At 62.2% G+C, this 15,657-nt stretch overlaps 2 protein-coding genes across 6 annotated transcripts in view; one reads left to right on the forward strand and one right to left on the reverse strand.

Annotated features, from left to right (window-relative positions):
• LOC141917303 (uncharacterized) overlaps positions 1 to 6,043 on the reverse strand; it is a 6,918-nt gene extending 875 nt beyond the window's left edge. The window contains exons 1-7 of the mRNA XM_074810412.1: positions 6,010 to 6,043; positions 4,545 to 4,587; positions 4,314 to 4,374; positions 2,906 to 3,284; positions 1,931 to 2,014; positions 1,216 to 1,353; positions 64 to 399 (exon numbers count right to left, since the gene is read on the reverse strand). Coding sequence (XP_074666513.1) covers positions 64 to 399; positions 1,216 to 1,353; positions 1,931 to 2,014; positions 2,906 to 3,284; positions 4,314 to 4,374; positions 4,545 to 4,578 — 1,032 coding nt within the window. The 5' untranslated portion in view covers positions 4,579 to 4,587; positions 6,010 to 6,043. The remainder of the gene's footprint in view (positions 1 to 63; positions 400 to 1,215; positions 1,354 to 1,930; positions 2,015 to 2,905; positions 3,285 to 4,313; positions 4,375 to 4,544; positions 4,588 to 6,009) is intronic.
• The window catches only part of LOC141917380 (class II histocompatibility antigen, B-L beta chain-like), a 42,183-nt gene that overhangs the window by 3,362 nt on the left and 23,164 nt on the right, over positions 1 to 15,657 (forward strand). The window contains exons 1-6 of one of the 5 annotated variants that reach the window (XM_074810536.1): positions 12,895 to 13,317; positions 13,680 to 13,949; positions 14,231 to 14,512; positions 14,595 to 14,701; positions 14,780 to 14,803; positions 14,973 to 15,235. In XM_074810536.1, coding sequence (XP_074666637.1) covers positions 13,086 to 13,317; positions 13,680 to 13,949; positions 14,231 to 14,512; positions 14,595 to 14,701; positions 14,780 to 14,803; positions 14,973 to 14,981 — 924 coding nt within the window. In that variant the 5' untranslated portion in view covers positions 12,895 to 13,085 and the 3' untranslated portion in view covers positions 14,982 to 15,235. Of the gene's footprint in view, positions 1 to 12,892; positions 13,318 to 13,679; positions 13,950 to 14,230; positions 14,513 to 14,594; positions 14,726 to 14,779; positions 14,804 to 14,972; positions 15,236 to 15,657 lie in introns of those variants that run through there. The other 4 variants (XM_074810540.1, XM_074810539.1, XM_074810537.1 and 1 more) reach the window with 4 other exon arrangements.

Raw genomic sequence — 15,657 nt, forward strand, 5'->3', positions numbered from 1 at the left:
CATATGTCCCTCCATGTCCCCAGGGGCTCCCCATTTCCCCAACATGTCCCCATATGTCCCTACCATGTCCCCAGGGGGTCCCCGTTTCCCCAGGGTGACCCCATATGTCCCCACCCTGTCCCTCCACATCCCCATTTCCCCAGAGTGTCCCTCCACATCCCCTGCGGGTCCCCATTTCCCCATCATGTCCCCATATGTCCCCAGGGGGTCCCCGTTTCCCCAGCATGTCCCCGTACGCCCCCTCCACATCCCACGCGTGTCCCCGCCGTCCCCCGTGTCCCCTCTGACCTCTCTGTCCCGCCGCTGCAGCTCGGCGGTGGCCGCCCCCTCGCGCAGGCTCAGCTCCAGCCGCTTCACCCGCCGCGTCCCCGCTGTCACCGCCGCCCCCAGTGTCCCCACCTGAGGCACCCAAACGTCCGGGAGCGGCCCAGGAGGGACCCAGGCAGCCGGGAGACCCCCCCTCAGATGGAAACAGGTGACACCCAAAAGGGACCCAGGCCCCTGGGAAGCCCCCCAGCACCCCTAGAAAGACTCAGGAACATCCCTGGGAGGGATCCAGGTGTCCGGGCACCCCAAAACCCCCTGGATAGGACCCAGAGACCCCCCGACAGGGACCCTGGTGTCCCTAAACCCCCAGATGGGACCCAGGTGCCACCTCCAGGAAGAACCCAGGAGTCTGGGCACCCCCCAAAGCCCCTGAGATGGGACCCAGGAACCCCTCGGCAGGGACCCAGGTGTCTGGGTACCCCAAAATCCCCCAAATGGGACCCAGATGCCACCCCTAGAAGGGATCCAGAAGTCTGGGCACCCCCTAACCCCCCAAATGGGACACAGGTGTCACCCCCAGGAGGGACTCAGGAGTCTGGGCACCCCCCAAACCCCCCAAGATGGGACCTAGGAACCCCTCGGTAGGGACCCAGGTGCCTGGGCACTCCCCAAACCCCCAGATGGGACCCAGATGCCACCCCCAGGAAGAACCCAGGTGCCTGGGCACCCCCCAAAGCCCCTGAGATGGGACCCAGGAACCACTTGGTAGGGACCCAGGTGTCTGGGTACCCCCCAAACCCCCCCAAGATGGGACCCAGGCATCTGGGCACCCCCCAACCCCCCTGGGTGGGACGCAGGTGTCACCCCCAGGAGTCTGGGCACCCCCAAAACCCCCAGATGGGAACCAGGTACCCCCCCCGGGAGGGACCCAGGCATCCAGGCACCCACCTGCGCCCGCAGCACCCGCTGCACCTCCTCCTGCACCCGCAGCTGCACCAGGAGGGTGAAGACCTTCTCCCGCCAGCGCCCCAGAAGCGCCTGCAGCCGGGGGGGGGCCATCGCCACAGGCACTCCAGGAGGGGGCAGCTGGGGGGTAAGAGGGGGAGGCGTGGGTGCTCCAGGGCACCCAGGCACCCCCTTGACATCCTGTCCCCTCCCCACAAGCACCCATGTCCATCCCAGGGGCACCTGAGACCCCCTGAACACCCCAGAACCTCACCGTTGCACCTCAGTGCCCCCCCAGCACCCCCAAAATCCCCATTAGTGGCACCTGATGGCACCCAGGGGGGTTCCAAATCCTCCCAAAGCACCCAGGGCCCTGCCCCCAGCACCCTGGCTCACCCCATTGCACCCCAGGAATCCCCTGTGGCACCCCAAAAACCACCCCAAGGCACCCTCAGCCCCCCCAGCATTCCAGGGATACGCTGGACCCCCCCCCGAGCACCCCAAGACTCACCCCCCCAACTCCCTGGGTTGCCCCATTACCCCCCCAGGACCCCCTTGGCCACCCATTGCCCCCCAGGGGCAAGTCACAGCATTCTAGGGCTCCCCCAGCACCCCCAAATCCCCCCCAGTGGCACCCTATGGCATCCTGGGGTGCCCCAGAGCATCCCAGGCCCCCCAACACCCCAAAAGCACCCCCTGTGGCCCCTCCCAACCCCACCTCACGGCCCAGCTCGTGCTCCTGCAGGGTCAGGATGTGGCCGAGGGCGCTGAGCCGAGCCTGGAGCAGCACCTGGGCCTGGCACTGGGGGAGAGAATGGGGACAGTGTGGGGACACCACGGGGACACCGTGGGGACAGGGGGCATGGGGACATCCTGGGCAGAGGGGATGTGGGGACACCAGAGAGACAGAGTCACCATGTGCTGTCCCCCCCCACCCCGCTCTCCATGGGGACACCCTGGGGACACCAGAGGAACAGGGCCACCATGTGTGTCCCCCCCCAAGAGGACACCCTGGGGACACCAGAGGTATATGGAGACACTCTGGAGACACCAGAGGGACAGGGGACACCATGTGGCTCTCCCAAGGGGACACCTTAGGGACAGGAAGACACCCTGGGGACACCAGAGGGACAGGGGACAACATATGTGTCCCCTCATGGGGACACACTGGGGACAGGGCCACCATGTCCCCCCACACCATGGAGACACCCTGGGGACACCAGGGGAACAGGGCCACCATATGTGTCCCCCCCCATGGGGACACCCTGGGGACACCAGAGGGACAGGAGACACCATGTGGCTCTCTCAAGGGGACACCTTAGGGACAGGGAGACACCCTGGGGACACCAGAGGGACAGGGGACACCATGTGTGTCCCCTCATGGGGACACGCTGGGGACAGGGGACACCCTGGGGACACCAGAGGGACAGGACCACCATGTGTCTCCCCATGGGGACATCCTGGGGACAGGGAGACACCAGAGGGACAGGGAGACGCCCTGGGGACACCAGAGGGACATGGGGACACCCTGGGGACACCAGAGGGACAGGGCCATCATGTGTCCCCCCCCAGGGGACACCCTGGGGTCAGGGAGACACTGTGGGGACATCCTGGGGACACAGTGGGGACAGGGTCACCATGTCCCCAAGGGGAAGGGACAGGGTCCCCAGGGGATCCAACTGCCCGGGCTCACCTCCTCCAGGGGTTGCCCCCCATCAGGCTCCGTCCCCTGGGCTTGACCACGCCTCTTCCCAGCCTCAAGCTCCGCCTCCAAGGCTTGGCCCCGCCTCCTCTCAGCCTCAAGCTCCGCCTCCAAGGCTTGGCCCCGCCTCTTCTCAGCCTCAAGCTCCACCTCCAGGGCTTGGCCCCGCCTCCTCTCAGCCTCAAGCTCCGCCTCCAGGGCTTGGCCCCGCCTCCTCTCAGCCTCAAGCTCTGCCTCCAGGGCTTGGCCACGCCCCTTCTCAACCCCAAGCTCTGCCTCCAGGGCTTGGCCCCGCCTCTTTTCAGCATCAAGCTCCACCTCCAAGGCTTGGCCCCGCCTCTTCTCAGCCTCAAGCTCCGCCTCCAGGGGCCTGCCAAAGGAGACTGAGGTGCCCAGGCTCTGGGGGTTACTGGGAGCACTGGGAGGGTCAGTGGGGGATTCCTGGGAGCATTGCAGGCTTACTGGGAGCACTGGGAGGGTCAGTGGGGGATTCCTGGGAGCATTGCAGGCTTACTGGGAGCACTGGGAGGGTCAGTGGGGGATTACTGGGAACATTGCAGGCTTACTGGGAGCACTGGGAGGGTCAGTGGGGGATTACTGGGAGTATTGCAGACTTACTGGGAGCACTGGGAGGGTCAGTGGGGGATTACTGGGAACATTGCAGGCTTACTGGGAGCACTGGGAGGGTCAGTGGGGGATTCCTGGGAGTATTGCAGACTTACTGGGAGCACTGGGAGGGTCAGTGGGGGATTACTGGGAACATTGCAGGCTTACTGGGAGCACTGGGAGGGTCAGTGGGGGATTACTGGGAACATTGCAGGCTTACTGGGAGCACTGGGAGGGTCAGTGGGGGATTCCTGGGAGTATTGCAGGCTTACTGGGAGCACTGGGAGGGTCAGTGGGGGATTACTGGGAACATTGCAGGCTTACTGGGAGCACTGGGAGGGTCAGTGGGGGATTCCTGGGAGTATTGCAGACTTACTGGGAGCACTGGGAGGGTCAGTGGGGGATTACTGGGAACATTGCAGGCTTACTGGGAGCACTGGGAGGGTCAGTGGGGGATTACTGGGAACATTGCAGGCTTACTGGGAGCACTGGGAGGGTTAGTGGGGGATTACTGGGAACATTGCAGGCTTACTGGGAGCACTGGGAGGGTCAGTGGGGGATTACTGGGAACATTGCAGGCTTACTGGGAGCACTGGAAGGGTTAATGGGAGATTACTGGGAATACTGGAGGCTACTGGGAGGGTCAGTGGGAGCACTGGGAGGGGGAAACTGGGGGATTAGAGGGAGCACTGGGGGTTACTGGGAGGGTTACCAGGAACACCTCAGGAGGGGGTGTTATTTGGAGGTTACTGGGTGTACTGGGGGTTACTGGGAGGTTACTGGGAGCCCTTACCTGGTGCTGGGGCCGGGGGGGCGCAGCACGAAGTGTGACGGGGGGACGAGGCCCCGCAGACCTGAGGAGGGGGGGGGGGACGACACAGACCCAGGTGTCTGGGGGGGCCCCAGTGTTGGGGGGGGTCAGGGGGGGCCCCAGAAATCTGGGGGGGTCAGGGGGGTGCCCAGAATCCCGGGGGGGGGGGGGGGGGGTCGGGGGGGGACACACCCCCAGACATCTGGGGCTCACCAGTGCCCGCTGGCTCCGGGTGACTCTCGGCCATTGGTGGCACCTTGGGGTGGGACAAATCCCAGTAAATCCCAGTAAGTCCCAGTAACTGGCCCCATGGCTCCAGGAATTCCCAGGAGTTTCCTGTTCCCAGTCCCAGTAATTCCCAGTATCTCCCAGTAAGGGCCTGCTCACCTCTACTCCCATTCCCAGACACCCCCCCCCAGCCTCAATGACTCCCAGTAACCCCCCAGTAATGCCCAGTTCAACCAGTGACTCCCAGTCCCAATGCCCCCCCCCCAACACTCCCACTAATCCCCAGTGGCTCCCAATTTACTCCCTGCCCAGCCCCAGTGACTCCCAGTAGCCCCTCCCCAGTAACTCCCAGTATCTCCCCATTCCCCCCACTATGGTCCCAGTATCCCCTGCAACTCCCAGTACACTCCAACACACTCCCAGTAACTCCCAGTAGCCCACAGTGGCTCCCCATTCACCCCCCTCACGATCCCAGTATGCCCAGTGACTCCCAGTACACTCCAACACACTCCCAGTAGCCCACAGTGGCTCCCCATTCCCACCCCCATCATGATCCCAGTATGCCCAGTGACTCCCAGTGACCTCCCCCTCACATTCCCAGTGACTCCCAGTTCTCACATACACACACACTCCCAGTGGCTCCCAGTAATTCCCAGTTGCTCCCCATTCCCCCACCATGGTCCCAGTGGCTCCCAGTAACCACTCCCTCATATTCCCAGTGACTCCCAGTACACCCCAGCACACTCCCAGTATCCCCCAGTGGCTCCCCATTCCCCCCCTCATGATCCCAGTATGCCCAGTGACTCCCAGTAACTATTCCCTCATATCCCTCGTGACTCCCAGTTCCCCCCCACACACTCCCAGTGGCTCCCAGTAATTCCCAGTAGCTCCCCATTCCCCCCACCATGGTCCCAGTGGCTCCCAGTAACCACTCCCTCATATTCTCAGTGACTCCCAGTACACCCCAGCACACTCCCAGTATCCCCCAGTGGCTCCCCATTCCCCGCCTCACGATCCCAGTACGCCCAGTGACTCCCAGTAACCATTCCCTCATATTCCCAGTGACTCCCAGTACACCCCAGCACACTCCCAGTATCCCCCAGTGGCTCCCCATTTCCTGCCCTCACGATCCCAGTATGCCCAGTGACTCCCAGCAACTGCTCCCTCATATTCCCAGTGACTCCCAGTTCAACCCACACAGACCCTCCCAGTACCTCCCAGCGGCTCCCCACTGTCCCCGTCAAGGGCCCAGAGGCTCCCAGTACCCCCAGTGACTCCCAGTAACGTCCCCCTCATATTTCCAGTGATTCCCAGTTCCCCCCCTCCCTGCTCCCTGTAACTTCCAGTGGCCCCACACTTCCCCACGGTCCCAGTGGCTCCCACTAACTCCCAGTTTCCCTCCCCGCAGCCCCAATGCCTCCCAGTCCCCCCACACTGATGCTCCCAGTACCTCCCAGTACACCCAGTACGCGCAAAGCCCCCGGCCCCCCTCACAGCCGCGCGGTGCACGCCGGGAACGCGCCGCCGCCGCTCTACCCGCTCCGCGCCGCGCAGCCAATCAGCAAACAAAGCCGAGCGAAAAGCCCACCCCCTCACCCCAGAAGCGCGAAAGCAACAGCCAATGAGACGCGGTGGAGCGGAGGTCCCGCCTCCCCGCTGGCCAATGGGAGGCGGCGCCTGGGCGTGGGGGGCGGTGCGGAGAGCGCGGCGGCTCGTCCCGCCCCCTCGCCGAACTTTCACCAATCAGAGCTCGAGGGGTGGGGACGGGGGTAGAAACTGAGGTGGGGGGGGGGGAAAGGGGGGTGGTCTAAACCGTGAGGGTGTAAATCTGAGGCCAGGGGGTAAATCAGGGCTTTGGAGGTGTAAATTAGAGCCTGAGTGGATAAATCTGGGCCCTGGGGTGGTAAATGGGCGCTCTAAGGGGGGAAATGGGAGCGCTGAGGGGGGAAATCTGGGCTCCAAGGGGCTGAATCTTGGCCCTGAGGAGATAAAGGGAGTCCTAAGGGGCTAAATATGAGCCCCAAGGGGGTAAATCTGGGCCCTGAGGGACTAAATCTGGGCTCTGAGGGGATAAAAGGAGCCCTGAGAGGGTAAATCTGGGCTTGAAGTGGCTAAATCTGGGCCCTGAGAGGGTAAAGGGAGCCCTGAGGGGCTAAATCTAAGGCTGGGGGGGTAAATCAGGGCCTGAGTGGATAAATCTGGGCCCTGGGGTGGTAAGTGGGAGCACTGAGGGGGTAAATCTGTGCTCCAAGGGTCTGAATCTTGACCCTGAGGAGGTAAAGAGAGTCCTGAGGGGCTAAATATGAGCCCCAAGGGGGTAAATCTGGGTTCTGAGGGGGTAAATATGAGCCCTGGGGTGATAAATAGAAGTTCTGAGGAGGGAAGTGGGAGCTCTGAGGGGGTAAATCTGGGTGCTGAGGGGATAAATCTGGGATCCAAGGGGTTGAATCTTGGCCCTAGGAGATAAAGGGAGTCTTGAGGACCTAAATTTGGGCCTTGAGGGACTAAAGGGGGCCCTGAAAGGGTAATCCTGGGCCTTGAGGGGTTAAAGGGAGCCCTGAGGTGGGAAATTTGGGCCCTGAGGGGGTAAAGGGAGCCCTGAGGGGCTACATCTGGGCCCTGAGGGGGTAAAGGGTGCTGTGAGGAGGAAATTTTGGGCCCTGAAGGGGTAAAGGGAGCCTGAGAGGGTAAATCTGGGCCCTGAGTGGGTAAATCTTGACCCTGAGGAGATAAAGGGAGTCCTGAGGGGCTAAATATGAGCCCCAAGGGGGTAAATCTGGGTTCTGAGGGGATAAATCTGGGCCCTGAGGGGGTAAATGGAAGCTCTGAGGGGGGAACTGGGAGCTCTGAGGGGCTAAATCTGGGTGCTGAGGGGGCAAATCTGGGATCCAAGGGGTTGAATCGTGGCCCTAGGAGATAAAAGGAGTCTTGAGGGGCTAAATCTGGGCCCTGATGGGGTAAAGGGAGGCATGAGGGGGGAAATCTGGGCCCTGAGGGCATAAAGGTACCCCTGAGGGGGTAAATCTGGGCCCTGAGGGGGTAAATCTGGGCCCTGAGGGGGTAAAGGGTGCTGTGAGGGGGAAATTCTGGGCCCCAAGGGGGTAAAGGGAGCCTTGGGAGGGTAAATCCAAACTTTGAGGGGATAAAGGGAGCCCTGAGGGGGTAAAGGGAGCCCTGAGGGGGTAAATCCAAGGCCGGGGCATAAATTGGGGCTTTGGAGGTGTAAATCAGGGCCTGAGTGGATAAATCTGGGCCCTGGGGTGGTAAATGGAAGCTCTGAGGGGGAAAATGGGAGCGCTGAGGGGGTAAATCTGAGCTCCAAGGGTCTGAATCTTGACCCTGAGGAGATAAAGGGAGTCCTGAGGGGCTAAATATGAGCCCCAAGGGGGTAAATTTGGGCCCTGAGGATATAAATTGGAGCCCTGAGGGGGTAAATCTGGGCCCTGAGGATATAAACTGGAGCCCTGAAAGGGTAAATCAGAGGCCTGAGGGGCTAAATAAGGGCCCTGAGGGGGTAAAGGGAGCCATGAGCAGGAAAGTGTTGTCCCTGAAGTGTCGGGGAAGGCAGCTGCTCTGCCGATAACCTGATTGAAGACGAGTTTGACCTTGACAAGATCCCGGTGTACCCTTGAGATAAGGAAGCTTTGCTTAAAGCAAATAACTTTCAAGTTGCTGCTGACTCCATAGCAGGAGGGAGCAAGCAGGGAGGAATCTGTTAAAGGTTATAAATGAGAATGTTAAAACCAACTTCTTGACAAATTATATTGTAACACTCCGGCACCTGAACTATATAAAAATGCATGCTTTTAGTAATAAAAGAACTAGCCGCTTGTTCACCCATGTGAGTGTGTGTGTGTTGCTTTGTCCGTGTCTACAGCGACACTGAAGGGGTAAAGGGAGTCCTGAGGGGGTAAATCTAAGGCCGGGGGGTAAATCAGGGCCTGAGTGGATAAATCTGGGCCCTGGGGTGGTAAATGGGAGCGCTGAGGGGTTAAATCTGAGCTCTGAGGGTCTGAATTTTGACCCTGAGGAGATAAAGGGAGTTCTGAGGGGTTAAATATGAGCCCCAAGGGGGTAAATCTGGGTCCTGAGAGGGTAAATCTGGGCTCTGTGGGGATAAAGGGAGCCCTGAGGGGATAAATCTGGGCCCTGGGGTGATAAATGGAAGTCTGAGGGGGTAAATCTGGGATCTAAGGGGCTGAATCTTGGCCCTGAGGAGATAAAGGGAGCCCTGAAGGGCTGAATATGAGCCCCAAGGGGGTAAATCTGGGCTCAAAGGTGCTAAATCTGGGCCCTGAGGGAGTAAAGGGAGCCCTGAGGTGGGAAATCTGGGCCCTGAGAGGGTAAATCTGGGCATTGAGGGGATAAAGGGAGCCCTGATAGGGTAAATCTGGGCCCTGAGGGGGTAAAAGTGGGCTGTGGGGTGATAAATGGAAGCTCTGAGGGGGGAAATGGGAGCTCTGAGGGGCTAAATCTGGGCCCTGGGGTGGTAAATGGGGTCCTGAGGGTATAAATGGGAACGCTGAGGGGGTAAATCTGGGCTCCACGGGGCTGAATCTTGAGCCTGAGGAGATAAAGAGAATCCTGAGGGGCTAAATATGAGCCCCAATGGTGTAAACCTGGGCTCGAAGGAGCTTAATCTGGACCTGGAGGGAATAAAGGGAGCCCTGAGAGGGTAAATCCAGGCCTTGAGGGGATAAAAGGAGTCCCAAGGGGCTAAATATGAGCCCCAAGGGCGTAAATCTGGGCTTGAAGGAGCTAAATCTGGGCCCTGAGAGAATAAAGGGAGCCCTGAGGGGGTAAATCTGGGCCCTGAGGGGGTAAAGGGAGCCATGAGGGGCTAAATCTGGTCTTGAAGGAGCTAAATCTGGGCCCTGAGGGAATAAAGGGAACCCTGAGGGGGTAAATCTAAGTCTGGGGTGTAAATCAGGGCCTGAGTGGATAAATCTGGGCCCTGGGGTGGTAAATGGAAGCTCTGAGGGGGGAAATGGGAGCCCTGAGGGGGTAAATCTGGGCTCCAAGGGGCTGAATCTTGGCCCTGAGGAGATAAAGGGAGTCCTGAGGGGCTAAATCTGGGCCCTGAGGGGGTAAATCTGGGCCCTGAGGGGATTGAAACAAAGAAATTGCCTCACCAGTCAGAATCCAACGGAACCGTTCAGCAGATATTCTGGATTAGCAGCGCTGGGGATTCTCCACCATAAGGGCTCCCCCGAACTAGCAGGGGACATCAGTTTACACCCCCGATCAAAGCGATTCATTAGATCTCCTGGAAAGGGGAGTCTGATGGTAACGAGTTCCCGGATTCATTTACACAGCCCCAGCCTGTGCAGTGACAACAGGGTGAGGGGCTTCGGAGGCCGAGGGATGAAGTCCGTGGTCCTCCCCAGAGCATGCACAGTAAAGCCCAGGTGTCTCCGTCCTAAATCGGCGAGCTCACCCTCCCGAGATTGTATCTCTGTGTCGTTTTGTTCGAGTTCCCTCATCTGACTTTGCCAAGTGCCCAGTGAGGGCTTTGAGTCTGTTACCAGTGAGTTCTAGAGGGGGCGTTTTACTTTAGTCCGGCCAAAGAGGCCATGGGAAAACAGTTGAGGAGTCCTTGGGAAACAAACACAAGCACAACTTTCATGTGTCACAGTTTAATCAGAAATTCGTTGGTTTGAGCCCTTTTAGGATAAAGGAGTCCTGCGGGGGTAAATCTAGGCCCTGAGGGTATAAATCTGGTCCCTGAGGAGGTAAATCTGACCTCCAAGGGGCTACATCTGGCACTGAGGGGATAAAGGGAGCCCTGAGGGGGTAAATCTGGGCCCTGAGGGGATAAATCTGGGTCCTGAGGGGATAAAGGGAGCTCTGAGGGGGTAAATCTGGGCCCTGAGGAGATAAAGTGATCTCTGAGGGGCTAAATCTGGGCCTTGAGGGTATAAATCGAGCACCTGAGGGGATAGGGGGAGCTCTGAGGGGGTAAATCTGGGTCCTGAGGGGGGTAAATGGTAACCTGAGGGGGAAAATCTGGGCTCTGGAGCATGAACCTGGCCCCTGAGGGGTAAATCTGGGCTTTGGAATATACATTTTGGTCCTTGAGGGGTTAAATCTGGGCCCTGAGGGTGTAAATGGGGTCCAAGGGGTGACAAGACCCAGACTTTTGGGTCCCTCCCGTCGCCCCAGATGCCTCGATACCACATGGGAGGGGCAGCTGACGCAGATGCCACCAGTGTTGTGGCCTGGAAACAAGGGACACAAGGAGGTAGGTGTTGGGGGGGGGGGGGACGACACCCACACCTGGATGCCTGGGTCCCTTGTGGGGGGACCCCATTGGTGGAGGGGGAGGTAGGGGAAAGGGGGGGACACCCACACCCGGATGCCTGGGTCCCTCTGCGGCTGTGGAAAAGGAAGTCAATGGGTTCCTGCACCCAACGCCTGGGTCCCTCGGAGCTGCAATGGCGGCCACACCCGGACACCTGTGTCCCTCCTCTAGGGGTGTGTGACACCCCCCACCCAAAACACTTGGGTCCCTGGAGAGGGTCCTCCACCCCGGACCTGGGGTCAGCCCCAGGACACCTGGATCCCCAGGGTTTGTCCCCTCCTCAGACCCCTGTGTCCCCCTCCCAAGGACCCCTGTGTCTCCTCCCCAGCACCCCCATGTCCCCTCCCTGGACCCCTGTGTCCCTCCTCCAGGACCCCTGTGTCCCCCCCCCCGACCCCTGTGTCCCCCCCAGACCCCTGTGTCCCCCCCAGGATGTCCTCCCCCGATGTGGCCTGGGCCAAGGCGGTCTTGGACCGTGCAATGGGGGCACTGGTGGGACTGGTGGAGGCAATGGGGACACCGGGGATGGTGGCAACGGTGCTGGCGGAGGCGAAAGCGGTGCTGGAGGATGTGGAGGAGGCACGGGAGAGGCTGAACACGGTGCTGGTGGAGACGATGGCGGCGGCGGCGCCGTTGATACCGACACCGGGGGTCAATGCCGAAGGTGTTTATGGTTCACTGGAAGCGCTCGCCACCGCCCGCGCTGCCGAACTGGAGCGGGAACTGAGACAGAACCGCCGGCGCCGCCGGGTGCTGCGCGTGATCCGAGACGTCGCCATAGTGCTGATGCTTGTCTGCACCCCCCTGCGTGAGTACGGACCGGTATAGACCAGAAGGGACCAGTTCAGACCAGTAAGGAAAACTTTCATGCATCACAGTTTAATCAGAAATTCGTTGCTTTGAGCCTTTTCATTCCCCTTTTTTCTTCCGAGGGTACAGTGCTGGTAGCTCCACCCCTCCGTGCAATGAATTCGCTGTCGTGCCCAGCAGTTACACACGGAATTGTCACACAAGTTATTACAATCCTCACAGCTCTCCCCGCGATCAGAACAATTGTTTTAACCGTTTGAAGTTGGGCACCGTGAGGTTGGTTCCACATTTCTTCAAAGCCTAAAGAAGTATCGTCCTTTCACAGAATCATCTCGCTTGGAAAAGACCTTGAAGATCCTTTTCAAGACCCCCTGCCTGGGGCTCAGTTGCCCCCTGGGCTCACACCGTGACACCACCAGTGCTGTCACCCCATCGCAGGCGGCCACCAACTCCCTCAGGGACGATTTGCCCTCAGTGACGCCGCGTTGGCTGTCACCAACCACCTCCTGGTTCTCCGTGTGCCCCGGCAGTTTCCAGCGGGATCCGCTCCGGGATCTTGATGGGCGCAGAGGTGGGACTGACAGGCCTGGACTTCCCTGGATCTTCATTTTATATTTTTTTTGAAAACTGGGTGTTATGTTTCCCTGTTTTGCGTCAGCAGGAGCTTCACAGCACTGCCAGGACTTCTCCAATCTGAGGGGGAGAGGCTGAGCCGCTTCACCCCCCAGTTCCCTCAGGCCCCGCGGGTGCGTCTCATCAGGTCCCACGGACTTGGGCACCTCCCGGTTCCTTCCAGGGCCTTGACCCTGACCTTGTCCTACCGCGGGCGGTTCTTCCTTCTCCCAGGCCTTTCCCTTTGCCCCTCGGGCCGTGTGCCGGCAGCTCTTGCCGCTGGAGACGGAGGCAAAAAAGGGGTTGGGTGCCTCAGCCTCCTCCACAGCCCGGGTAACCGGGTCTCCTGTTTCCTGTCGCGAGGACCCACGTTTTCCCTGCTCTTCCTCTGCTCCTCGACGGACCTAGAGAAGATTTTTTTCTGACCCCAGTTAATGGTTGGGGTAGATCATCTTCAAGGTCTTTTCCAACTGAGATGATTCTGTGATTCTGTGCCTCTGACCCACTAGGAGGGAGCCCCGAGGCTGACTCGGCTGTTCCCGGGCAGAGCAGCAGCTCAGGGCACCCTGCAGAGCAAACAGACAGACGGACGCCCAGGCAGGGTCCCGCGGGGCTTCACCTTTGACCTTGGGCCCTGCACCCCCCTGCAGAGGCTGTTGGGGAGGGGGCACGTTGGGGTCGCCGAGCCCGGGGAGCCCCAGCGCTGCCTGGGGCCGGCAACCGCTGCCTGGGGGCCACTGCTCCAGCGAGGGACAAGTGTCGCGGGGAGCCCTGCGGGGCCCGGCTCTGCCTGGTGACGGGTGATGCTGCCCAGCCTCGCTCCTCACTGGGCCTCACTGGGACTCCCAGTCGCGCACTGGGCAGGAGCGGGGCCATTCCCCGAGCGGGCAGAGTGCAGCTGGCTCGGGGGTCCCCGCACTTGCCCAGCCTCTGCTGTGTCAGCGATGGAGACTGGTCGTGTCCTGGGAGCTGGGGCCGTGCTGGTGGCACTGGTGGTGCTGGGAGCCCACGCGGCTGGTGGCGAGGAGCCCTCGGGTGAGCTCAGAGCCCCGGCACGGGGAGGCTGTTGGTGGGGATGGGCCCCCCCGTGTCCCGGGGGGCTCTGGGGTGTGGGGTGCTGCGTGTGGGGGAGACGCTCCCCCTGCTGCTGCAGCCCAGGAGCAGCCTCTGGGCTCAGCTGTGCCCCGGCTCCCTCCTGCCCCCCCTTCCCCGGGGCTCTGTCCCCCCCAGCTCTCCCCAGTGCCCAGGCTGAGAAGTGGCGCCCTGGGGGGCAGGATCCCAGCGCCGGCCCTATGGCGGCTGTGGGGCTGTGGGGCCAGCCGGGAGGAGGCTGGGGATGGGGAGGGGGCTCCCCGGTGCCTCCCTGCCCCCCCGTGACGGCCTCCCTGCCCCCACAGGGGTTTTCATCGAAATGAATGAGGCCGAGTGTCAGTACCTCAACGGCACCGAGCAGGTGAGGTTTGTGGACAGGTACATCCACAACCGGGAGCAGTTTGTGCACTTCGACAGTGACGTGGGGCTCTTTGTGGCCGACAACCCCCTGGGTGAGTACCCAGCCAAGTACTGGAACAGCCAGCCGGAGAAACTGGACTACAGACGGACTGCAGTGGACTGGTTCTGCCGGAAGAGCTACGAGGTTTCAACCCCCTTCATCACAGAGAGGAAAGGTGAGCGTGTGGCCACACGTTGCCCCCGGCCGGGCACAAGCCGAGCCCCCGGGCTCGCAGCAGGCAGAGCGTGTCCGTGCCGTGCTGGGGCAGGGCCCCGGGCAGCCCCCAGCAAAGCCCCTGCGCCCTTCCCTGGGGGCGCGAGTCCCTCGGCCCCTCCCTGGGCACGTCCTGCGTGGGGAGCACAGGGCCAGCGCTGGGCCAGGCTGGGGGCAGGCGTGCGGGGCGGCCCCGGGGCTCTGTCCCCAGCTCCGGCCCAGTGCCCTCCCGCTCTCTCCCAGTTGAGCCCAAGGTGAGGGTCGCCCCCGTGCAGTCGAGCTCCCTGCCCCAGACCGACAGGCTGGCTTGCTACGTGACGGGCTTTTACCCGGCGCAGATCGAGGTGAAGTGGTTCCAGAACGGGCGGGAGGAGACGGAGCGCGTGGTGTCCACGGACGTGATCCCCAACGGAGACTGGACCTACCAGGTGCTGGTGATGCTGGAAACCACCCCGCAGCGCGGGGACACCTACACGTGCCAGGTGGAGCACGTCAGCCTGCAGCACCCCGTCAGCCAGCGCTGGGGTAAGGCCCTGTGCGGCCCCTGGGGCGGGTGGGGAGGGGGCCGGGCCCCCCCAGCCCTGACCCCCTGCTCTGGGCCCTGCAGAGCTGCAGTTGGACGGCGCCCGCAGCAAGATGCTGACGGGGGTGGGGGGCTTCGTGCTGGGGCTCATCTTCCTGGCGCTGGGGCTCGGCCTCTACGTGCGCAAGAAGGTGAGTGGGGGGACACTGGGGGGGGTGGCCCCTGGGTGTCTCCCGCGCCCCCGCTGACCTGGTCTCTCTGTATTTCAGGGCACCCCGTTCCCTGGGCTGCAGGTACCGTCCATCCCCCCCAGCCCGCTCCCCACTCCCTGCGTGGGCCGGGGTCCCCCCCACGCCCGGGGGCATCGTGTCCGGCGGGAGTGTGTCCCCCACTGGCGCCGGGGCAGAGCCCTGGGGACGCGCCGTCCCCCGGCCAGGCGCTCACCCCCTCTTCTCCCCACAGGGCTCCTGAGCGACCTCCTGCCCCTGCGGCTCCGCTGCGCCGCTGCCCGTCCTCTGCCCCACCACGTCACCTCTGTCTCACACCGCCCCGGCCCGGAGCCCCCCGGGCCCGCGCTCATCCCCGGAGTCTCCCCGTCACCCCCTCCCTCCCTCCCTGGCTCCCAGCTTGGCTGTCGCTGCTCTGCAGCCCCAGGGTCCCCAGGGTCCCCCCACGGTGGCCCTCGGCCGCTCCGTCTCTGCCTAATAAAGTGTCCCGGTAGCCGCTGTCCCTGCTCGTCTGGGGACAGGGGGGCGGGGGGGGGCACTCCCTTCCCCGGGCCCGCGTGGCTGAGATGGGGCTCCGCGTCCTCAGTGGGATGTGGGGGGACACACTGTGAGGGGGGCAACACCCGTCATTGTCTGACCGCCTGCGGGCGGGCCTGGGGGTGGGGACGGGGTGAGGGGTCCCGTGTCCCCTCACCTGCTCTGGTTGGTGGCTTCGTGTCCCCCTCCCAGATGCCTGACCCCTCTGGGGGGGTTCAGGAGTGGGGAACAGGTGGGGGGTTTTGGGGGGGTCACCCCGTCCAGCCCCAGCGCTGATGGCCACTGCCGTCCCTCCTGCAGTGCTCCATCACGGGACACTGCCCTGCACCCCTACACGGCACCCAGCACCCCCTGCCAGGACCCAGGTGTCCTGCCCCCACCCT

The sequence above is a fragment of the Strix aluco genome, chromosome 37, assembly GCF_031877795.1.
Source record: "Strix aluco isolate bStrAlu1 chromosome 37, bStrAlu1.hap1, whole genome shotgun sequence".
Taxonomy (NCBI): Eukaryota; Metazoa; Chordata; class Aves; order Strigiformes; family Strigidae; genus Strix; species Strix aluco.